The sequence below is a fragment of the Zosterops lateralis genome (assembly GCF_965231275.1).
Source record: "Zosterops lateralis genome assembly, chromosome: 4".
NCBI lineage: Eukaryota > Metazoa > Chordata > Aves > Passeriformes > Zosteropidae > Zosterops > Zosterops lateralis.
In genome coordinates this window covers 3,242,597-3,268,030 of record NC_139765.1, presented here as the reverse complement: position 1 = coordinate 3,268,030, position 25,434 = coordinate 3,242,597, and the positions used below count along the sequence as shown (strand labels likewise).

The following is a 25,434-nucleotide window of genomic DNA, read 5'->3' as shown; positions in this document are numbered from 1 at the left end:
TGTCTGTGCAGCTCTCTTTTCCTGTCCCAAATGAAATTTGACAACTCATTAACCAGGTTCTCTTCTCATTATCACTTAAATAGTCCCAAAAACTGCAAATAGAATTCCCCTGCCTCTTCCTATCCCCTATGTTGATGTAATTAGAGGGTTATATGTGAGTGAGGTTTGTTTTTTGTTTTTTTTCCTAAAATCTTGGCCTCTGCTGAGGGACTTCTAAAGGGTTAATGTCCCAAAGATATCCAGAAAAAGTCTGAAAGAACTAGAACTTTTATTTTCAGCTATTGTTGAAAACCAAAACCAAAACACAGCTTCACATCAGCTGCTCTCATTCTCAGGATGTTGGAAAACCATGCAAAAAAACCTCCCATAATTGTGATTCAAGGGCTGGTGTGAATCCTTTGGAGCTTAATGTTAGCAGACAATCTGTTTAACCTTTGAGAAGGGAGTTTAAGAGGTGTCTGCATCATATGGTGTAGCATCTTCAGTAGATAAATTCAAATTAAAAAGTAAGGCAATCAATTTCTTCTCGGAACAAATTCATCAGGACTAACAAGACACATTTTTGTAAGACATCTTTAATCAAACGCAAGATTTATTGTATTTAGAGACTAATTATGGGGCTAAATGCAAAAAAAAAAGAAAAATCAAGAGAAAGTTAGTTGCCTGTGATGCACAAGATGTGGTAATGGTGCCATTTTAGCTGTAGACTTTATGGATCCTCTTTATGTGACAGAATTCTAATTTTCATTTTAAAAACTACATCTTTCTAGGTTCCTTGCTTGGGAACATAAATAATGAGCTTTGAGTCACAGCAAGTGTTTTCTGAACAACCTTCTGTTCTAAAAGGTGCAGGCAGCAGCTTCACTGCCAATCAAGGGAAATATCTAAAAAGTAAATGCTGCAATCGAGCTGTAAAAGTTAATATCACGTGGAAATGAGTTCTAACTGCAAAGTGAGGTTTCCATTCAATCCAGATGAAGCTGCTGCAAATTTTCCAGCCCACTCTAAGATCCAGACAATTTGCTACAGAGCATAGGTACATATTGCCATAATTTATATTGGAATTTGTCTGATATCATGATATCTTAATATCATTGGAAGAGAAATGTGCAGATATATTAAAATTCACGTAGATGGCCCAGAAAGTGGCACCTTATGTAGGGTTTGAATGTTTTCAGGATCCCATTGGCCTCCTTACCCTCATGACATACTGCTGACTTGGGGACAGCTCATTTTCCACCAGGACCCCAGGGATTGTCCTTCCCCAGGTGCAGGACCATGCATTTGCCCTTTCTGGATTTCAGACAGCTCCTCTGCCCACAGACAGTTTCCTTAAGGGCACTAACCTGCCAGTAAATAAAAGAGAAGGAGCAGAAGAAGCAAAGGGGTTTTTTCTGCAGTCTTCACCAGCAAAATCTTTCCTCCAGTCCCCACCAGCTGAGTGTTGCATGCCAGAATGAAGTCTGGTTACACTGAGGGAGCCCAATGAAAGAGTAAGGGAATGCCATTAGTACTTTGCAATATTTCAACAGACAGCAAAACTGAGTCAGGCACCACACCCAAAGGAAATGGCCAAGCTTTGAGGCCTGGTAATTCTGCTCTCTTCTTTCATGAACCAATTCCACGCATAGGGTTCCTTGTTTGAGTTCACAGCTGGTTAGCAAAAGCAGCAGTTCTGTTTTATTTTGTGTGTTCCAGTCTTGCTTAGATTCACAGCACTGAAACATAAGTATTGGAACTCCAGATTCCTTTGGCCAACATAGAATGAGAGTGAATAAAAACTGTGTTTCAAGATTTGCTAGATCAGTCAGGTGAAGTTCCTTAGTGACTCTGAGTAATGACTAGTGTCAGTCTGACAATTATATTCTGAAATAAATTATTAGCAGATAGGTGCTATGGCAGAAGCACATTTTTTAAAATGTGGTGGCAAGCTTAGAATAGAGAGAGTGGAGCTGGAATAGACATGGAAAATGACCTCTCCACATGCCCTTTGATGAGAATTTAACAGAAAGTGGTTGTGAAGTGTGGTGGTGGAACATGGGAACGTGAAAACAAACCAAGTTTTCCAGTATTCAACACTGCCTTTATGGCATGAGAAGAGAAGAGAAGAGAAGAGAAGAGAAGAGAAGAGAAGAGAAGAGAAGAGAAGAGAAGAGAAGAGAAGAGAAGAGAAGAGAAGAGAAGAGAAGAGAAGAGAAGAGAAGAGAAGAGAAGAGAAGAGAAGAGAAGAGAAGAGAAGCTGAATCAGGGATATTCTGCTACAGGCTCAGTTATACAGCCCTGGAAATGGTTCTCTCAACCTTGGTAATACAGGAGAATAAGGAAAAACAAGGCTACAAGGACTTCCAACATCTTGACCCTCTTTCTTCTCATCTATCATCATGCTGTGTCTTCACCCTGCAATTCCAGCAGTTCTGAAGGAACAATAATCAGCTTAGAGGCAGGTGGGGTACTTGTCAAAAAAAAAGGTGGGGGGAGAAAAGCCTCAGGGATGTTCTCAGTATTCAAGAGCCCAATGTGAGCTCACATTTCAGAAAAACAGACCAGTCTTCCTATTGTTTCATGAACCTTTTTAAAATCTGCAGTAAGTCAACTTTCAGGCATTTTACAAGTCCCATAAGTGAAAAAAACCCCATATCCACATAACTCCTTTGCAACAACACATTAATTAAAATAAAAAAAAAAAAAACCAAAGAAATGTGTGATATGTTTGAACAACATCTCTCTTAATTATTCCACATCTTCTAACCTTGTCCAGTATTAATTGTGCTAACAAACCCATTTTAATAATGAGAACTTTGATGCTGGGTCAAAAGGCTGCATTGAGAGAGGTGTTACATAAAACAGGCTGATCCACAAAGTATTTTTAGCTCTGAATTTTGAAGCAGAGTTATTATTTGAGAAACTTGTCTGACTTGTCATTTGAGAGCATGAGATTGGGAATATTGTTATGTAGTGAGCTTATTAATTAAACATCTGACCGTCAGAGCATGCCAGGGTAACCTATTTGATCAGTTCACAGCCAAGAACATCTGAAAAGGTCTCGTAAAAAATGCACCACTGTTTTAAAAGCTTCATGAACTTGGTTTTTCGAAGCAAAACACTATAAATTGTATTCATTACAGCCGTGCTCAGCCTATCAGGACATTGAAAAAGCCTTCGGAGAAATTGATGTCAGTCAGAGTGGATTTGTGTCTTTGGATTACTTGAAGTCAGTCATAAATGGCTTTATATTTCCTCTGCCAAATGAAATTTTTCAAGAGCTAATGAATAGGTAAGAATCATATTATTTTCTTAGGGGACATTTTTTAGCACTGCTGTCTTATAACTTTATTATTGCTTCCTGTGACTACCATCATTAATTCATCTTACTTGTGACTGTGTTGCAGTATATATGGCACAGTACACAAAACCTGATATAACAGGGTAAAAAACCCCATTTTTTTTCCTTGCAGTGAGATACATAGGTTTAATGGAGTAGAAGCTTTCTAATTCCATTTGCTCACTAATTTGTATTTCATTTCCTAAAGGAAGTGTTACTTTCTTGCATTCAAGTGACTGGTGGTGTGGGATGGTGTAAATTTGCTGGAATAGCAACTTCAGGACTGTTTGCACCATATATTTGCATGGTGACAGTGTGGCCTCTCCATTTTAAATGTGAGGGTGTGGCAGGGAAAAGAAAGAAAAAAGTGAAACTAAAGTTAATAAATGAAAATATTTCATTCTTACTGACACTCACTGGAAAAGACACCTGAGGGGGCACTTCTGTCCTGCATAAAAAAGCAACTTCATACCAGGGAATTTAAATTTAAGCCAAAAAGAGGCAAAAAAAATCTTTTGAACTTGGGTTCTGAAATTGTAAATATTTTTTATTGAGGCTTCTTTGAAGCCTGAGAAATTGTCCCAAATACTGATTTCAAGTCAGTGTCCTATTTTACTGCAGCCAGGCATCTTTGTAGTACTGTGACCAAAACCCAAATCACCTTATGGGCAGAATAGTGCACAGAATATAAACAGATAGAAAACACTTTACAGCCCAGCTTCAAGGATCTCAGCAGACAGATTTCAGGCCACAGGACATCTTCCAAAATGTGATTTCCTGAATAGGATCACTGTCATACTTTGACTATCTTCCATATTTTCCATTTTAAAGCCAAAATATCATAGGAATGAAATTTTTTTTGTGCCTTTTGGTTAAATCTAGTCCAGTATCTCTCATGATTAATCTCCTGTGCTCAGAAACCAAAAGCTGTGAGAAGAAAACTGACAGAATAGACTTTATACTTGTTGGCAACAGTGCCCAGGGCATATGGCCAGTCAAGGAGAAAGGGAGAACAACTTAACTCTTACACAGCATTTTTACTCCAAAATATTACTTTAAGCTTACCCAGGCACCCAAATCAAACAGTGTGAGGAGGTCAACAACCAGATCAGGAATTACTTACTAAGGATTCCATAACTCACAGTTCATCCATTTAACCTGTTGAAGGAATGGAACTGCCCACGTAGATAACAAGTTGGGGAATTTTATTTTTTCTGTCTATGCACTAGTTAGCTGCACAGAGCTCAGTGCAGATATACATTCTGCAGGAGCAGGTGCTGTATCAGAGTGTCATCTGCAGTAACCATATTGCTCTGTGCGTTCAGCAGATAAATCTGATTTGCTTCTAATCATTCACAGTGGGATGTAACAATGATCGACTATTACTTTGTCAAAAAATTACTATTATGGAGGTGTTTGGTTTTTTTTTTTTTTCAATTAATGTCACTTGTTAGTTTAAATTTTCAAGTAAATCTTACTTTTAAGGGCTGTTGCATAATGGAAAGATTTCTGCATGTATTCTTCCACTGGAGGTTTATTCTAGCATTGAAAAATATGGTGACATTTTAATGATGCTGTAAACAGAAATGTTCAAGCCTGTGCATGTCATATATCTTAGGTGATATTTCTCAGATAATACAATTCAAAAGCTCCACCAGGTGAATGGAACAACAGCAAAAGCTCTTCCTCGTCATCAAATTTTAATAATGAAGTAACTTAATAGTAGTTGATAATAAATGTAAAAGGAATGAACAGGATAGGGACGTGATTTCAAGGTTTTTAAGATTTTATTTATATAATATGGCATTTGTTGAGCCAGGGACCTGTTTGTAAGAAATAATACATGACAGCATTTGATAGTTGTTTGAGATATTTACATCTCAGGGGCTCCTGATATAAAATTCAGGGCCCATTGAAGTGGATTCAATTTTGCCTGGAGACTTCAGCTACAATTTTATCCTTGCCTGGTTTAGGACCAGATCACCCACACATTTTTCTCTCTGTGTGTGTCCCCTCTGCAGCACAACCAAGCACATCCAAGGCACCATCAAGGTGTCTTTCACTCAAAGAACATCATTCCTCTGAGTCCTGAATTCACTGAATTCCATCACTTCTACTCTTTCAATTTTTTTTCATTTAGGCATTTTCATCATCACTCAAGGCTGTATAAACTGAAGGAATTAATTTCACAAAATCTTTCAGCATTCCCATGTGGGAAATACTGAGGTTGTGTCTTTGAGCTTTGCTGTAGATTTGTCCCTTCATGGGTGAGTGAAGGGTGTTCTTGGCAGTGGCTGGGAGCAAATCATACATGACCAGAGTGAAGGGTTTGCCAGCAGAGGGTCTCACTTCTGACACTCTTTTCTCATGGCTGCCAGGATTTTTAATTGGTGACTTTTATTTGTGACATGAGGTGAATCATTATTCTCGGTTGGTCAGGACTTTGATGATGAACGTGAGATCAGTTAAAAACACAAAGACAGTTTTCAGCAGCAGAAGCGGTTTTTGTGTTACCCTCATGCTTCATTTCTTTGATTTATGATTTGCATAAAAGTATCAGATGCTAAGGCACTGATGATTGAAAATGTCCAAATTCCTGGTATTCTGTAAAAGACCAGTATGGGATGATGCATTACATGGTTTTGCCAGCTATCCAGGCTGTTATGGCTCTAATCAGTCAATTCTCTTGGAAATATATTCTTCTGAACTTGGACTTATCCAGAAGCACACTTCCAAAAAGCCATACCGTGCAGAATTATTTTTATTACTTTTACAATTTAGCTGGCCTCCTACAGTAAATAAAATGCTGGATTATCCCTCAAAAAAAAAGATGCACATTTTCATCTGGCCCTACAGAGGAGTAATATTTCTATTCCTCAGTATTTCTACCTATGGCATCTAAATATTGTACTTATTGCTTTCCTGGCACAGCCTGAAATCTGAAGGCCAGTTTGCTAACCATAAAGAGGAAATATTTTGAAATTAAAAAAAAAAAAAAATAAAATAAAATGCTCTGAAGCCACTTCTCAGTTTTTATTCTATTCAGTTTTATCTACAACCAAAGCTCAAAGCTAGTGTGTTCCTCCCTGAGCTCCCAAACCTGGCCCCTGGAAGGACAAAATTCATCCCTTTCTGTGATAAAATCTGCAAGAGAAATGTGCTGTTGGCCAAGGCACAGGTAGTAGCATTGAAACACAAAATCACAGAATGATTATGTGCAGGTGCTTTTATTGAAGAGCTCTGGGAATCAGGGGCACAGGGTACAGACCCAAATCTGACTCTGACATGGATTCCAGATGGACATGTTTTTATACCCTTTCATTATATAACTATATATATATTAATTACTAAATTCATATGGTTCTATTGAATATCTTGATCTTATCCAAGCATGAATCCTTGCAGTTTCCATCAGGCCTCCCCAAATATCGTTTCTCATGATTCTTGTTTAAGATAATAATCATATTCCACCACCAAACAATCATTACAATTAACCATCACATCATTTATCATACGATGATTATGCAGGTGCAGTTTAACATGATCTAGTAAAGACAAAACCCAACTCTTGTTTCCAGGGCTTACATAAAATTGATTCCCTTTCCAGGCCTATCCAGGCCCAACCTTTCTTTCCACCTCCTCTTAATCTATTGTAGAAAATTCCCATGATTTTTAGAAATATTCAAACCCTATGCTATCACAGGCAGCCCTGAAAGAGCTCCACAATCCACTCCTCAAATCCACAAGATGTTGCAAAACCCCTGCACCTTGTGGACTGATCCAACAGCACGATGAGTTGGAGTGAGGAATGTCAGACCTTCCCACATCCACCCTGGTGTTTGTCCCTTCCAGCTCTCCCAGGATTTTGGCAGCTGTCCCTGCTCAATCCCAGTGGCAGCTGCAGGATTCCTGAGCAAGGAGGTGGAAGTGGAGAGAGGTCTGCTGCTCTGACTGACACAGCTTTGGCTGGTTGCTCGTTTTCAGTGCAGAATTGCTCTCTGCAGTGTGATTTGAGGGATTTAGACTTTTTGAGTGTGAAGAGATCTCAGCTGGGGGGCTCAAAATGATTGTTGTTATCTTGGCCTTAATTTTAAAAAATAATCTGTTGTTTCATACTGTTTGTTTCATGTTCATTTATCCGAGACAATAATCAGACATGAAATATCTATCCTTCCCACAGCTTTTTTTTTAATAACCCAGTCCTCAACAGTATTGCTGGAAAAGCCCTTCCCTGCAGGGAATGAAATTACTCTCCTGGTGAAATTGGAATTCCAGCACTGCCTCTGTCTTCATTTATCTTGAGTCTTTGGTGCTTGGCCCTTCCCAGCCTCTGTTTTGGGGTTTGGGCAGTGGGAGATGCTCAGCCTTTGAATGTTGTGATCCTTCTAACTTGTCTTGCTAAGCTTTGTTGGCTTGTTTAGGCTGAGCTTAGCAAACCTCTGGGCAGTCCAAAACCAGGAGTTTTTTGGTAAAAGGTCCTGGAATCTTTGCATATCTCTGGTAGATTTTAGTTTTGTCCTTTGCATTCTGGACTAGCAAATTATCTAAACACCATCTGCCACCATTTTAAGGAGTATTAGGAGTTCTAAAAGCTTTTCTGAGGTGAGTCTAGCAGGAAGTCAGCACATTTTTTATAATACCTGAGGGATGGAGCTGCCTATAAGGAACCATCTGAAGCAGGAGTGCATTTAGCCATTGGATCTGTCTGCAGTGCCATTGAAACTGAGTGGAGTTGGTCTGGGGGGTTGTGAGGAGAGGTCCTTGTTGATTTTAAAGTAATTATCTCTGAAATATGACACTAGTTAAGTTCCCAGAATTTTGAACGTAGTTTAACATTTCCAGTACTTTTGATGTTTTCCTATTTGGGTACAATGCACATCATAACACTTAAAACAGCACAATATCCTATTCCCCTTAGTTAGCTTCTCTACTGTTATGTGTAAATAATGAGAAGAGATGCATTAAATACTATCTCATTGCAGACATCTGTAATGGGAATGTCTATGCCTGAACTGCCCCTCCTGGACTCCATTTTACAGTCACTGGAGAGGAACAATGGGCAGGATTCATCTAATCAGTTAGAGATGTCTGCTTTAGGATGAGATGAATCCTGTCCAGAAAGGGCCTGTTCCTCCCCAATGACTATAAAGGGAACTGAGAGTGGCTCGCTCAGGTGCAGGGATGTACATTTGGTTAGACAAATTCCACACTCAGGCACTTGGAATGGAGGAAATAAGTTGGCTCAGTTTACATATTTAGCAACAAAGAAAAGCTCTGCAGGCTTAGTCTAATGATGAGAGCTGCACACATTGGCATCATAGTGATGATGTGATGTTCTAGTTCAAAATTTTTATTGGGACGTAGGGTGCTTTTATAAGAAAGTCTCTAAAAAACCACTTTTTTAAAAAAATCAGGTTTGGACTGAAAGCCACAGGTAAAATTGCATGGCAACAATTTGGAGAAAAACTCCAGGATCTTGGGAGTACCTTTGAAAACAAGCAGACAATTCCTTTGAGAAAAAGCAAACATAAGTAAGTTGTAAGTTCCTATTTGTTATGTGAGTCACCTGTGGCTATGTATTTATTGAAAAAGAGATGTATATCCACACAGAGATCACCCTTGATTAAATTCAGTTAAAAAAAATCTCTTGGCAATGTTTCTTCCAAGTGCATTCTTATTTCAAATCCTATCAAACCCAAAGTCTTAATGAGGTGATTTATTTTTCCTGCTCTGAGAAGAACACAGCGAGTGAAGGAGGGTCAGACATGAAAGCATTGCAAACTCTTTTTTCCTCTATCAGAATAGATCCAGCTAAAGGAGATGGACATTTCTTTAGAGACACTGTTCTTCAGAAGCTCTGCAGATACATCCAAGATGTTTATCCCACTTTAAAGCAGGCTCCCTTTATGCTTGATGAGGTTGGAGCAATTATTTTTAGGTGCTGCCTCCGTTAATTACTATTACAGTTAAGAATTTGTCTCCTTTCTTCTTCAAAGTCATCTGGTGGTTGCAAGTGTTTGTTTCCTGTTAGAGCGAAGCAGAGTCTCTTTTTCAAGTTTCTGTAACATTGATATGTGCAGCCAGGGACAAAATAACCTGTAACAACTTCTCTGATGACCAAAAATTTTTGACCTCCTACAGTTTCGCTTCAAGTCATGTTGGCCAGTAGTTTAATCCTCCCTGTGGTTGCCTTTGAACTCCTGCTAGGTTTTTTGTACATTTCATGAAATGTTCTGGCAGAAATGAGAGTTGGTTCTTCAATAGAAGTTACATCGGTATGAGAAAAAATAAATAAACAGTGTGATTTCTCAGGTACTGCTAAGTGTTCACCTGTTTCTACAGCCAAGGACTGACTGAGTCCCTTGAGCCTGGCAACATCCTGGCAATTTATTTATGATTGGATTATATGTTATGAACTGCAAAGCTTTTATTAAAGCTTCTAATTAAGCTTCCCCTTTCTATTCTGGCCTATTTTCTCTGTTTCTCATTGTAGGACTTCATTAGAAAACTTGTTCTTTCCTTAGTCTTCCCCCTCTGTGTTGTGTTAGTGGAATGTTCTCTCTTATCGTTTTTACCATCCCACTTATTTTTCAGTTAACTATGGTCACCCAATCTTCCAAAGTTTTGGAGAGGTTTTTTTCCATGTCATTTGTACATGTGATATGTATATATATATATATATATATATATGTATGTATGTATGTATATGTGTATATATATATATATGCATGCAGAGGGATGTGTTTACTCTGTTTATACACCCTCACAGACACATATGCATAAAAAGATAGAACAGGGCTAAAAATCAGCCCCAGCAAGACCTCATTAGAAACAGACCTAGCTGAGAATGGGTTGTTGTCCACAAATCTATTTGAAGGTTTTTGTTATCTGGTTCTGTTGCTCACCACCCTTTGGTATCTGCTATGCCAATAGAGGGATCCAGATGTGTAAATTTGCAGCTGTTGTTGTTTCTTTGTTGACTCTGCCATTATTATCTGTGTTGTAGCATGAAGTGTGGTAGGAAAGTTGACTTCCTTACTGGTGAAAGGAAATGTGATACTCACAGGCTTTGACAATGAATGGAGAAGGAGTGCTATGAAAAATGTTCAGGTCCACATGGTCAACACAAGAAAAGTCCTCTTGGATATCATATTTTCTATTCACACTAAGATCTGCACAATAACATTTAACAAATACTATTCTGCTCAGCTGCTGTATTATTCTTAAATATTTATGTTAATGTGAGTAGGTTTTCAGCTATTGTGAAAAACCCATATAAACCAAATAAAGATATTTGTTCCTGACAACAAAAGAAGCTTCTTGCTCTTTTTTTCAGGAGATAGTAAATTTGAACTTGAATGTCTTCTGTTCCAGGACTAGCATCCCTTCATGTTCTTATCTAAAAGATTTTAAAAGATTCACTTCTGATTTTTTTTTTCACATCACTGCCCCACCTGCTCCCTGTTTATTCCAGCTGATGCTCTTTCCAAATTGTTCTCAATGTGTGGAGTCTAAAATGCCACTGGTCCCTACCTTGTTAATCCATATCCTGAAAGCAAAACCCCAGCCTAGCATTGTGGCTTTCTATTGTGCAAGCTAGAAATATAATATTCCCTCTAGCTGTACTACAAATTTGACTTTAAAATGTTGAATGAGATTGCTGTTTTATAAGAGGATGAGTGAAGCACCCTTTGATATTCTATTGTGAGTCTTGTAATATTTTGTGATTTACGCAAAATCTTAGATCATAGAAAAAAAATTGTGATGCAAGTGTTTCAATACCAAAGAAACAGCAATAAATAACCTCTCAATAAACAGCCTCCTATAATCTGTTCAGAGATTTTCTCCATGTATATGGAGACACAGAAACCAAAGTTATTATGAAAATAATTTAAGTAGGCAATATTTGGTAGAAAGAAAGAAAGAAAGAAAGAAAGAAAGAAAGAAAGAAAGAAAGAAAGAAAGAAAGAAAGAAAGAAAGAAAGAAAGAAAGAAAGAAAGAAAGAAAGAAAGAAAGAAGAAAACTAAACTTTCAAACACCTTCTCCCCTACTACAAACTGTTCACTTTCCCACTCAACATAGAGAGAATATTATGATTTTTAGTCAGTTGCAACTATTTAAACACAATCCTGCACCACTTTGGGAGAGGAGTCTCTCTAGGGTTTATGGAAATACATTCCACAAGAAAAGGTCTGGTGGCTCTCAGTGTCACGAATCTGCAACCAGAATCTGGAATTTTGCAGATCCTGTACAGTCCCACCCATTTAACAGTTTCCCATTAACAGACAAAGTTAATGAGAGTCTGGACCGTGTGGCAATTATTGTAAGAAAATATTAAGGGATATAAGCAGAGTGCTCTCATGTTTGTAAAAGGTTTGTGTTTGCAGTTTCCCATCCTACAGCTGGACTGTGACACCACGTGTGACACTGGCAGTGCTGAGCCTTTGCTGTCCCACAGCTCACTCCATTTTCAGCTGTACCTTCCCCTGGCATCTCCTGGGCTCTGGAATCCTTTCTGTGTTTAGCTCTGATAAGAGCTGCCTGTCCTCACTGTGCACAGAGCTGAGCTGGGATGTCTTTCTGTCCATGTTGATGGAGTGCCATGATATGTGTGTCCCACACTGGCTGGTGTGATCATCCCTTTGGTGGACAAGCTGTATTTTTTTTTTTTTTTTTAATTTATTACTTTGATTTGTTACATATTGCACTCCTTAACTTGTAGGCTCTGTGTTTCTAAATTGAGTGAGCAAATAATAGTCTGAAAAAATTAAAGCTCTCAGTTCTGGTTGACACAAGCAAAGGAAGCACTGGGCATATCTTCAGGAGCACTCTTGGCATTTTTTATTAGATGGCTTGATATAGATGAAATATCACAATTCCCTTCTAATATAATTACAGAAAAACTGTTCATTTTAGCTCTGCAGTATTTCATCCATATCCATATACATGTCTGACCTCAGAGGGAAAGAATTCATTTAGCAATTTATAGGGAAAGAAAACCAGTTTCACACATTGCAGTAGATAATAATAATAATAATGCTTACAACATTCAGGCAATGATTCAGTAAAGCACTTTACTACCATGATTTTTATTCATTTACTGAACTGAAGGGTTACTGAATGCAGTTGTTAACAAAGGCAGAGGTATTGGAGATGGTGGAAAGACAGGCAGAAGAAAGAGCTATTTAATCCTCAGCATCTGGAGGCTCCCACTGTGAAAGAAATACATGTAAAGTAGTTTATATTTATACATAACATTGTGATTTTATTTTTTTTTAAAGAATAGATCAGTACGTCCCCAGTCATATCACTGATGCTGACTTAGATAATGATCTGGGCAACAGAATTAAATCTTTTGACTAAATAAAGTTGAGCTTGCAAGGTGGCCAAATAAGCAAACGTTTAATAAATCCTGAAGTAGTAGGTCTTAACATTCCCATATTATCTAAGTGTCAAACAAAATGCAATTTCTTTCTATCATAACAGGTATTTCACTTTCATGGGTAAGATCTAGTCAGTCTGTACAACTTTTTTTTATGAAGTACAAGCTGTCTTTGTAGCTTCAGCACCAGATTCCCTGAGTTATTTACTGGGGGAGGTAGGTACATTATCAGGTTTTGCTTCCATATGATTTAATGCAGCGACAAGAGTCTCTAAAGAAAATTCAAAAACCAGATAGTAGTTTCACAAGACCATTATCTTTTGATTGCCAAACTTTAAAGTATTTCCCAGACCAACTGATGAAGTAAATAATTGCTCATCCTCTATATTATTACTGCCACCCTGGATCTCTGTGGAGGACTAAAGGGAAACAGAATTTTCTTAGGGTGAATTTTATGAACAGAAAGATATTTGTCTAGTGCTTAGCCAAGAAAACTGAATCACTGAAGGATTTACTCCTAATTTTTCTGTTATTGTTCCAAAGCCATTATTCCACTTTTTCTTCTTTCTGCCCATTATGTCTCCTCAGGTTTCTTTAGAGAAAATAAAGAAACAATAAAAAAAATATGCAGGCTACTGAAACATGTCCTGCCTCTCAGTTATTGTAGGTCAGAATGATCTGGCAGCAAAGAGTGACATGTTGGAATCAACATTTCTTTGGTAAGTGTTTGTTCTTTTTCATGCTCGTGGGGAAAAGACCACAAGAAATTACCTTCATCAGCTTTTATAGAATCTGGTATTTCAAATGAAAAATGGAGCCTTCCAGGAGTTAATTAATTGATCCAAAGCGTGCTGGATAGCTTGACTATCATAAATCTAAAGATTTGTTTGGAGAAAAAAGAACCCGTAGTAAGCGTTTATTTTCAATTCTCTAATCGTAGCCTCTTTTATAATGACTGTGGCAAAATGCTGGACATTTTTGTAAAATGTTATGCTCTGTGTACAGTTTTTAGCTAAGTTAGTAGGTCCACATTCATTCTAGCAATCAAATAATCCTAATCATCACTTTTAGACTCTTATTTCTGAAGCACCAGTTGCAAAGCAATCCCATGGTTACTAGAAGTTTTTGAAAACTCCAGCAGAATCTCCAGCTCATCCATGTGAATGCAGCAGAAGAACAATGGTAGCATTTCTTAGCTTTTTGTTGTCAGATCTGTTTTGGTGTTTTTTTTACATATATTTTGCTGTTTCTTATTATATCTATTATTCTTTATAATGTACATTGAATCAAATGGATCTGAGGGAACATCGTGTAGCTGTGTCAGGCGAGGGTTTGGGGGGATATCAGGAAAAGGTTCTTCCCCCAGAGGGTGTTGGGCACTGAACAGGCTCCCCAGGGAATGGTCACGGCCCCAAGGCTGCCAGAGCTCCAGGAGAGTTTGGACAACGCCCCAAGGGATGCACAGGGTGGGATTGTTGGAATGTCCTGTGCAGGGCCAGGAGTTGGACTCAATGATCCTTGTGGGTTCCTTCCAGCTCAGGATATTCTGTGATTCCATGACAATTTATTCTTTGTACTACACAGACATTGCATATTTCCCTGGGCACAGCTTTGACATTTCTGAATTTGCAGCTGCCTTACAATGTTTTCCTTTGGAACCATTCACCCAAGGTACAGAGAGGTTATTTGCTGAAACCCACAGGCAACACTTAGCTTGTTTTCCCTGACAGAAGTAAATAAATACTTTTTTGCTCAATGAATTATTCCAAGAAATAACCTAAGCTGCAGTTTGTAAATGTACTACCTAGTGTAAAGAAGCTGTTCATAATTTTTCAATATCAACTCTCTTTTAGGTTTGCATTAGTGTGCAAAGAGACTCCATATTTAGCTTTGTCTTAGGTGCTCTGGAGAGTGTTTTTGAGAGATACCAAAGTGTCAAGAGAGATAACAGAGGTACCAAAGGAGTACACAGGGGTCAGGAGAGACACTAAAAGCACAAAAAGCAGGTTTCATTGAACAGCCCTGGATGGTGTGCATTGCTTTGAAATATTTGGATAGTAGGAGCTGAAACAGGCTAATTTTCTACTCTGGTGGCTCCAACAACAGCAACATTTGATGCAGCTGCTCAAGTCCATTCCAGCTGGCTTTTGGTAGAACCAGAACCTGAAACGAATCTAGGTCCCCCAGCTAAGCTAACACAATCCAAGGGTTTCTTGACCTCCTTCAAGATCACCTGAAATTTTACATATTATAATGTTTGGTCAGATCAGCAATCATGCTGAGACTTATTTTATCAAAACAGGATCCTGGTCTTGTTTCTCCTAGGAACATTCTGTTTTTAATACACCTAATTTATGCATGAAAAACACTTTTCATTTAAGTGCTACTGCTACAGACAGATCCTACAGTAGGTTCAGTAGGCCAGATTTCATCATTATTTTTCATTATGACTTCTTCATGATGCCCCCCTGACCTGACCAATGTGATTAAAGAAGTTTTCTTTTGTTTGACCAATCAAATTGATCTGTGTATAATAGTATAAAAGGGAGACACATCCCAAAAATAAAGGAGTCATTTTCAGCCCTCTGAATCTCAGAGTCTGTGTCATTGTGGTGTAAAACAGTGTCAGGTTTCCAAATATCTTAATGGAACATATAAACTAAAGAAATCTGCCTTTCTTGTTCCAGTTTGCAATACTGTAAGTGATAACCCAGGTAATTTTAAGTCTAAAATTTGTCATTTTAGTTCATTTTTCCATGTGGTAGTGTTACCAAAACTACAGGAACACTTTTTTTTTTTTTTTTTTTTTTTTTTTTTTTCTTACCAGCATTATAAATTCATTCATCTCTTAGGTGGAGAGATCTTTTCAGATAAATTAATGGAAAACTGGAAAGATTTTTAGGAGTTTTTGCAGTCCTGTGATCCTGAGTGTACAGGCACAACAAATTGAAGTCCTACAGCTGTGTTGTCTCTCTTTGCCAGATCAACAGTTTGGGAGACAAATTGATGATGTGTGAGTTGTAACAGGTTTAAGGTAAGTTCTTTTCTTGCCATAACCTTTTTCCTGTCTTTTACTATGACAGCTATAGCTGGAGATATTGAGTCTTTTGGTTTGTCTTAAGCGTATTAGGAAGAGAAGATTGGTGGAAGAGATTCCCCATTCCTCCTATGATCATCTTGGGACTTATTTAGTCTCTGAATGTTGAAAAGTCTTGTGAGTTTGACTTTATTTCAGCATTTCAGAGGTGAGACAAGCCTTTTCTCAACAAAAGAAATCTGTGCTACAAATCCATGGCATCAACAAATATTATTTAGCATTAACAAACACAAAGAAATGAAAAGTAATTAATGTCTTTCTTCAGGAGATCATTGTTGCAAAGAACAAGGAATTGAAATTTAATATTCTCAACATAAAATGTAATTTTCAACATAAACACAGTCCCCAAAGTGAGGAGTCTAAAGAGCTACAAGCATGAGTAGTAGAGGGTCAAAATATCCATGTCCCAAAGAGAGAGAATAATATTAAGCATTTTATTGCAATAACCTTTCAGTTACATAATCAGGTTCGTTTATGATCAGGTCCAATCTACTCTCTCAGGAGCTCTGGTTTTGTCTGCTTACAGCCAGTGACTTTCAAAAAGATGTAGAACTCTGCCTTACCTTTGAAAGCATAATAGAAAAATCAAAGAAATCATTTCCAGTCTGGCCCTCACAACCTGGTGTCCTGCTGATCATTCTGTGCGAGGAGCAAACACAACAGCATCAATAGGGAAAAGGTTTTTTTTGGAAAACAATCTTTTATCCTGAAATATGAATGAGCGTGAGTGTGATCAGTGCAACTAATTCTACCACACACATTTTCCTTTCTATAAATATCCTAAGAGAAAACTTTGGGTGTAATGCACTGGGTTCATGAAAGTCATGTTCCCAGCACAGTGTGCTATAACTATGTACTTTCACCATTTGTCAGTTTTATAGCTCTGTGTTGTGTGGTATATAATTAGTCATTGATCATGAACAAGTAATTATCCTTTGAATTACCTAGGACTCGACAGTTATACAATTTTCTAAATAATGTGTCTACCATTATTCGTGTCAATGAGAGATCTGTACTGCAAGAAAAGTCAGCAATTGCAGCCACTTAGAATTGGAAAGTGGCCCTTACTTGAAATTCGAAACATTACCTCTAAGAAAATAACACAGAGCAAGGTACTGAGAGGCAAACTGTTATGGTTTAATTCATTCATCATCCTGGTCAGTGGCTGCTCTGCTTTTGTTTAAACAGGATGAAAGAGAAGCCTTGTGAGATCAGCCTAGGAAAGAGCTGAGCACTGGGGCTGTGCTCCAGGAAAGTGCAGGGAGGTGTGAGTATAACACTTTCAAGATCCTGCTGGGGTGAACAGGGGGCACATTTGCATATTTGCATTATTAGGCTGTGGCTTTGCTGAACAGTGCAGGTATTTAGCAAGATGTGCAATGCTGTCGATGGGATGAGTTTGGAATCCTCTTATAGGAGCAGCCTCTAAACTCCACGTCTGAAAGACAAGGCTTGTGTTCTGTTGTCAGGGATGAACAGCCTTGACTGGCCATGTTTAGAAAGCAGGGTCTTGTTCACACTGCATCATTAATTCTTCTGCAGTAAACATCTCTTAAAGCACCTGTTCTTAGCAATATTTTTCATCAGGGTCATGGTCTAGGCAGCTGATGACTGCTCTGGGGAAGAAATGTAGTTCTTGAAGTAAGATGAAGAGAGAATTCACACTCAGCAATGTAAAGATTACCCACTTGATTGGAGTAGTATTTGGTATAGCTAATTAACTTAGAATGGCTCACCCATGGGTGAGGAGATATTTCACAAAAACTCCTTTGTTGTAATCTCCTTTTAGAGTTCTCAGTCTATGATTTGGCCTGACCCCTTAAACATGCATTTTGCCTCGTGCCTTTTTACCATCCTATATTTCTTAGTTCCAAGTGTGGCGTTAATTTTGACATTAAATCTTATTTAAGACACCCTAGGAAAACGTTGTGGATCATGTAGAGGAACAGTGGATGGCACTGTTCATTCGCTACTCTAACATGGCAAGAAATGCCAGTTTTAGAAAAGACTGTATTTTAAAATAATAAGGAGGAAAAAAAAAAAAAAAAAAAAAAAAAAAAAAAGAAAGGTAATTGACTCCTCTAAATGCATACACACTGGCTTAAGACTATCACATCTGTGCTGGGAATGCTGTAACCAGATTGGGGATTTAGCACGGGCGCTTTAAGGGATGCAGGAGGTTTTTTGAGCAAAAGGTGATGAAGTGACTGAATTACATTCTGAATTCCAGTGGTTCAGCTACATCAGTCTTATTTATTTGAAATGATACTTCTGCTTTGGGGGGCTCCTGCTATAATTGGACTTTTTGCATTGATGTGACTCATCCGGAGGCACTCGAGGACAATGCTGCCATCTCTGCAGCAGAATAACTGGCATGCCTGTCCCAGATGGCTTCCTGGGAGATGGCATTCAGGCTGGGGAAAAAGAGGGAACAATTTTTAAGGGCATTTGGAAGCCTTTTATGGATTAGAATCACAAAGCAGATGTTGCTGTGCAGTGTTCACAGCCATTTTCTGTGTGAAGGCTACACTTGTTTTAGCTAAACAGAGCTCCACAACTGCTGGAAAATGGTGACTCTTTCCCCTCCCTGTCACCCCCCTGACACTTTCCCTCTTGCAGTATATATGGTGTGGATTGGATTTCTGAAAAGAAATGAAAGCTTTGATTTCTTTTGTCTCCTTATTTTTTCCCCTGAAGGAATGCATAGGAAGGAGACACTTGATATGTTCAGTTACAAGTGGGGTTTTTTTAACCACAGGTATTTTTTTAGTATCTTCTAAATAGAAATAGAGTAAATGAAGTGTAGGGAAGGCCACATGTCCACAGGAGCCTTCTGCTTTCATCCAAGGCTGCTCCAAAGCCCCATGAACATGAATGAAATCCAGGCAGGTTAAACAGCTCAGGAAAGCAGTGACACAGTGATAACAAGGGCTCTGATTCCTGAGCACTTTATTGTTTGCACAGCAGTGATTTCAGAGGGTCACTGAAAAGAGAACAACACAGTGGAAACTCCACTCAGGATGCCACAAGGGGCTGAGCAAACAGCTCCTGGTTCACAGCCAGGAGCCCTAACTCAGCCTGCCAGGGATTCCAGTTCATGTTCCAGGCACTGAATGAAGGCAAACAAGGGCTCTCATTCATGATTTCCAACTGATTGATTTGTGCAGTGCCTGTGATCTCAGCTCCCTCTTCCACCAATGCAGCTGATCTGACAGGTCAGTGTCAGGTGAGCCAAGCTTCTTCCCAGTACTCACCATCCAATTTAAGCTTTAATTATGCAGGGTTTTCACCAAGGTTTGTATCCTTAGGCTCCTTCTAGAGGCAATTGAGCTCTTCCAGGTAATGATACAGTACTTAAATTAGGTTCCTGTTATGTCTGTAGTTAACAGAGGGAGCCTGGGAGGGTGTGTTTCCAAGGATGGCTTTCTTAATAATGCCCTTAGCTGTGGATTGAAAGGAAATTTATTGCTTTGATCATCCTTGCCTTAAGACATTTGTATTATACATTGTTCTCAACCTCCCAAATTATTTTATATTCTTATTTTTTTTCTCAGGTTATACAATAAGTAGAAGGATAACTCTTCTGATAAAATCTTTTATGAGATGCTCTGGGATAACTTAAAAATTGCTGTTTCTTCCTGGTGACTTTAAGTGGTAGCAGCTCACATATATCAAAAGAAATACAACAAAAAGAAGAAAAAAGGCAAACAGAGCTTTCAAAAGTTGCTGTTATTATAGACAATTTTCTGTTTAATATAAGGAAAAAAAAATGTGTAGAAAGGAGACTTTCAGATAGATTGAGGATACATGTTGCTTTTCTAATGGTAAGTACTGTCCTGGGCTGATCTCTCATTTCACAGAGATGTATTCAAAATTTTACAGCTCTCAAAGCATTGCAACAGGAGAGCAAACACACATAGATCATTCATCAAAGACTCTGGGATTCAGGTACAAATGTTGAGCTCACTTTGCAAGGCCCACAAGGATTACAACTCAGAGCTTAACTCAAAAATTGGGGTTTTGCCAGTGATGACAGCTGAATAAAAAGCTTGTGATGCTCAGCAGAGTTGGTGCAGCTCATTGTTCAGGACCTGGATTTGGATGTTCTCAGAGATCAGGAGCTGTGACACATCTGGTGGCCCCATGGCACCTGTGACACCAATGTTGGAGCACAGGCTCCACCTGTTGATCCACCCCTCTTTTTAATTTCAATATCTGCAAATTCCTGCCTAATCATGGGAGGATGGGGAAAAATGGGCACAGCAGACACCAATAAATTGTCCCTTGTAACGTGGTGAGCTTCTCCTAAAAGTATTCTTGTATTTGCATGCTGACCTTCACATGGGGTTGGAGGCAGGACACAGGTATTTCCTTTCCCTTGACCCAGATAATGCTTTACTCTGATATATCCTAGGACTCTCTATCTTCTCTTGGTTTTGGGTTGGTATTCCAAAAAACATTGTAGCCATGGTTTCGTGCCTGAGATGTTTTGTTTTTCTGAAATTCTTTTCCCAGGGAATTCTCTGTAATCAGGAGAGATGTTTTTGTAACTGTAATTTTGTTTACATTCTTTGCCCTAGGAGGGAATTCTTCTTGATGTCCCTCTGGTCTGACCAATGTGAGTGAAGACATTTTGCCTTTGTTTCACCAATCGAATTGGTCTGTGTAAAATAGTATAAAAAGGGAGACACATCCCAAAAATAAGAGTGATTTTCAGCCTTCTGAATCTCAGAGTCTGTGTTTTTGTGGTGTAAAACAGCATGAAAACGTAAAACTTTTCTGTCAACAGCTCTCAAGACAGGACTATGCCCTGTCTGGCTCCAGATTCTCCTCAGCCATCCTCATTTCCTCTTAAGTGGTGTGACCTTTTTGTGTTTCCTATGTCTCCCAGCTCCTCTCTTTAGTGAGACTTTGTGACCAGTCATGGAAAAATAATATTACATGAAGAATCTGGCCTCTGCTACTACATTGGTGATTATGGTCTGTAGTAGGGGGAATGTTGATATTTCCACATCTTTCCACCTGTAAGTTCTTTAACAAGTTGGAGTGGTTAAGGTGGAAGATCCTGTTCCACATGACCTTCATTAGTCCTCAAAACTTCTAGCAGGCTGCCTCTGTCTCTGAAATGCTTTCTAAATTTGTTTTTGCAAGACACTAGGATATATCTAAGACCTTATGGTTGGCTCCTTCTATATAATATTTTTTGGGTACTGAGTGTTCCTGCAGATGCCTTCCAAGATTGGTTCCAATATAAACTGTACTTCAGTCAAGAAATCAAACCTGGATTTTTTCTCTGGAAAGCTGAGTTTGTCCTTCCTGTTCTTGAGGTCAAAAGATCTTTCAGAAATTCCTCAAAGTTATTTTTACTGAGATCCAACGCCATTCTTACTGAAAGACTGTCAAAGCAGAGAGCTGGCAAGATACAAAAAAAAAAAAAATGCAGATGACTCACCAACATGGAATATAGCTCTGTCACTAGGACACAGCACTCTAAATTCAACATAAATCAGCGACCTCACTAATAAATATCTCCATCCCCAACTTCCTCTGAGCCACCATCTGGAGCTTTATCCACACCTTCAACAAGCTTTCCTGGCACCCAGAGCTGGTGTGTCAGAGTTCAGGGTTAGGCTGGGGTTGTACATCCTGAGAGAAAGAGCTCACTGTGACCCAGCCCCAGCGAGATGGGAACATGCATGGGGCAAGTTTGATGCCTCACACAGTTGGGAAATGTCACTTCTTAAAGGTGGAAAAACAACATTCTTCTCACTGCACACCTCAGGACACAGTCCATGGCTAGCCCAGAGCAGTACATATGCTGATTTGTTGGCTAGCTGCTATCACATGGAAAAAATAATGGGTCTGCCTTCCCAGATAGAAGAATGAAGAGTTTCTCTCCCTTTTGTGACTGCCAGTTTCACAAGACTTGTAATAACTGCCTCTGAAGGCCCCCAGCACTCTCCAGTTGTGACTGAAATTGCTAAATGGACCCCAAATTCAGGGGGAAGGCTGACAGATGTGGATGAAAAAGCTGATTGCATTATTCTTATTTTCCTAGGAAAGCAGGGTGAAAGTGGTGCGTGTTGGAGGGGAATATAATTTAAAATATAAGCTTGCCCAAGCTCAGGATGGATCTCAAGGATCCCCAGTGACTCTTGTGTCTCTTAACAGGCTTTGAACTCCTTGTGACTCTGTAATTACTGCCTGAAAGCAGGAATAGATTTCCTAGAAATGTGTCAGTAACTCTCCAGTTTTTCTTGCCTCTTTTCAAAGCTAGGTAGTGTCTTTGCATTTCTGCATAGATTTAGGAGCCAATTTTAGCTAGTTCTTTAAGAGCTAATAAGAATGCATAGCAATATTCTGTAATTTGTTCTTTCCTTATTTGTTATTGATATTTGTGGTTCAAGAAACCTGCTGATATTTGACTTTTATCAAAGATGGATACAAAAGAAGCTTTAAGTGGTTCATACCCTTAATGCAATCTGTTGGTAGTGCTCTTTCTTTGTTGAATAGAAAGACAAATTTTTTTCCTGATCTCTCTCATTCTACAAATGCTTCAGTAATAAAAATTCTTATTACTCTTGGTATATATATATATTTTAATATTGAATCTCACATTGTGTTCTGGGCTTTCATATTCTGGTCATATATACTGTGCTGGTATGCACCTCCAGCTATCCTCAAGTTATTTCCTCATTAGACTCATTGCCCATGAGACTACAGTTCCTTGAGAAGGTAGAAATCTACATTCCCCCCCCCTCCCCCTTCTCCTGCCTTCCTTTTGTAAATGTCATAACTTTGTCATTCCATCATCATTCCTGCCTAAGCTGTATTTCACCATTTCAAGTAGTTTCTCTGTGTTAACCAGGATAAAATATGGAAAGACTTTCCCTTCCCTGGATTTTGTGGCATCAACAGGATGTCACTGCCATATTCTAATGATCTTCTGGACAACCTCTGTTCTGCTGTAATCAGTACTCAATCAATTACAAACAATTCTTTTACCTTTATGGGGAAAACAAAAACATCTCCAAATCTCCAAGAGCTTCAAGTCTAAATACAATTGTCCCTGTGGCCAATGTGTGGTAGTCATCCTACCACTGCAGCATTGATATCCCAGAGGTTTTTATCCATAGAACTCTAAATAAGCCTTAACTTACTGACCCGTAAGGTTCCGGGACCTTCCAAAACCGTATAAAGACTTCCAAGTCCTGCTCTTCATATCACATTTCTTATATTCTTGTGCTGACAATCAGCGTGCTTGATCTGTTCTGTCTGGTTTTGTCTCCTCTATGACTCTATAATGCCTAACCCAAGTCCAAGTAATTCCAGGTCCTCAGCTAAGTGGCTGTGATCAATCCTTTCTTGTGAGCTTTTCCGGCAGCTCCTTTCTTCAGTCAGGTCTAAGGTTGACCGACCTCCTAGCTTATAAAGCTGATGGACAAGATCCTGACAGGGAAGATGGATTTTAGATGACACCCTGCAAGTGTCACTCACTCAGTTCCAGAACACAGCCAGCCTTTGCCTCAGGCTTGAGCTTCAGCAAGGAGAAAAGGTCAACTCAAAAGGACATTTGAGTTTGTCTTCATCACCTGTCCTTTAATCACCTTGTGGCTTGATATTTTCTGAGCCTGAGAATTGTTGAGCTCTTCGCAAGGGAAACTTTTCAACAGTTTTTCTTTTTCCCCAAAACAACCTTGTGTAGACAATATTCCTTTCCCATAACAACAGGTGTTGTTTGCTATTCCTGCTACTGAGTCAATGGAGAGGTGTCAGCCCTATGGACCAATAACGTGCCTTTAGCACAGCGTGTTATAAAAGGGCTGCATGAATTGTAAATAAACTTTCTAATTTCTGCTGCCTCATGATTGGAGTCAAGCATCTTTATTTTGTGTCCTATTGCAACATCACCTGTTCATTTTTCTCAGGGATATCCATGGCAGGGCCCATGTTGATGGGCAAGAGCATCATAGAACAGTTGGTGATGTTTTGGCCACCTCCCCCATCCAGTCAAATATCTCAGAGGACCAGAGACCTTCAGCACATGAGTCTGAGATCCTCATGTGGGAGTCACCCTGTCACTGTCATCTTTTCATCCGGTTTTTGGAGGCTTAGAGTTCATTTGCTGTGTGCTGCTCAGATCAAAGCAAAAACTCTTTTCATTAGCATACTTTCAGAATGAGTGTTAAAATGTTGAGATTATCTTCAAGTTTAGGGAATACTATAAAACACACTTAATAAATCTGTAAAATGAGACTGCGGAATATTTCTGCATTTTGCTTGTATGGAAATACATGCTCTAAAATTTAACAGGAATAATTGCTCTAACTTTCCTTTTCATGGGTTATAGTAAATCCATAATGGATGTAAAATAGATACAAGTGGGACACATTGCACACACTTTAATTTAACTTCTTTCTGTCTTTAAAAATTATTAACTATTTAATTGTTATTTATTTTAATGGCTCAGTGATGAAGCTTGTGGTATTTCAGCAAGAAGGGTATAGTCCACATCTATGCACTTTCTTATAGGGCCCAAGAAGGAAAAGTATTATGAACATTCTTCCAGAGGGAAAAAGCATGGAAGTGATTTACTTGGGATCCCAAAGGACAGAAAATGTCAAAAGATAATTTTATGCCTTTTAAATTCAATGGAAATACTTTCATTAACTTCTTTCATGTTAGCTTAGCCCTCTCATGCTAACTGAGGAGGCATTAAAGGATCAAGGTGGCTCCTTGGCTGATGGAGAAACTTGGGCTCGTTAGAAACTAAGCCTGTGATTTGGGGGTCTGGCATCTCCATTAGCGAAGGAAATCATTCAGAACAGTACCAGTCATTCTTTAATATTTTTTTTCTGTAAAGGAAAAGTTTGCACAACACAGGCCTTGGAATCAATGTGTGTTCTAACTTGATGAACCTTATCCTTTTGTTTTGCATCTAAGTTTCTTCCATGGCAATGTTTTGTTTGTCGTTACAGCAGTCCTTGCTCCTTATTGCTGAATCAAATGTTTGAAATTACAAAATAAGTGACTGTTCTTCACACAGGATTTTTCAATTCTGTAACCAAACAGCTTGAAGACCAAACTAACAAATATGCCCAGAATACAACTGTTCATGAAGTAATTAAAAAGCTGAAGGACAGAGAGATACAACTATTAAAGACAGTAACACCAGAAGCTATTGAACAATTAGTCTTTGTGATTTCATTGTTCTTTTATTACATGGGGAAGATGTATTTCTCATGTTTTGGGACCCAGAACCCTCCAGTGCTGGGCCCCACAAAGCAGAGCCTGGGCCTTGCTGAGACACTCTCCCTAAAAAAACCCAAAAATCAGGAAGAATCAACAATATAACCCTGCAAAGGCTAATTGGTGATGCTATGTCTGCATTTCTGGGTTATTCAGACATACCAGGATAATCACCCCTCAGAGGGTGCATTCTGCCCACCCCCTAATGTCACTGTAGCATAATATTATACAAATAAACAAAACCTACCCACTTCTATGCTGGGGACAGCTTTTGCCCACTTCTGTGGCTTAGTCTGGAATAAAAAGTCAGAAAACAGGTCTGGTTTTATGTTCACCACTAATGGCACCAGATGAATGGGCAGGAATTGAGGCCCAGGATGCTC

The 25,434-nt window shown here is 38.9% G+C and overlaps 1 protein-coding gene across 1 annotated transcript in view; it reads left to right on the top strand.

Moving 5' to 3' along the window:
- Positions 1-25,434, top strand: part of EFCAB6 (EF-hand calcium binding domain 6) — a gene marked incomplete at both ends in the record, with an annotated part of 72,903 nt that overhangs the window by 25,473 nt on the left and 21,996 nt on the right. The window contains 5 exon segments of the mRNA XM_083860116.1: positions 3,126-3,274; positions 8,737-8,853; positions 19,436-19,448; positions 19,450-19,626; positions 20,318-20,327. Of these exon segments, the coding sequence (XP_083716242.1) occupies positions 3,126-3,274; positions 8,737-8,853; positions 19,436-19,448; positions 19,450-19,626; positions 20,318-20,327 (466 nt within the window).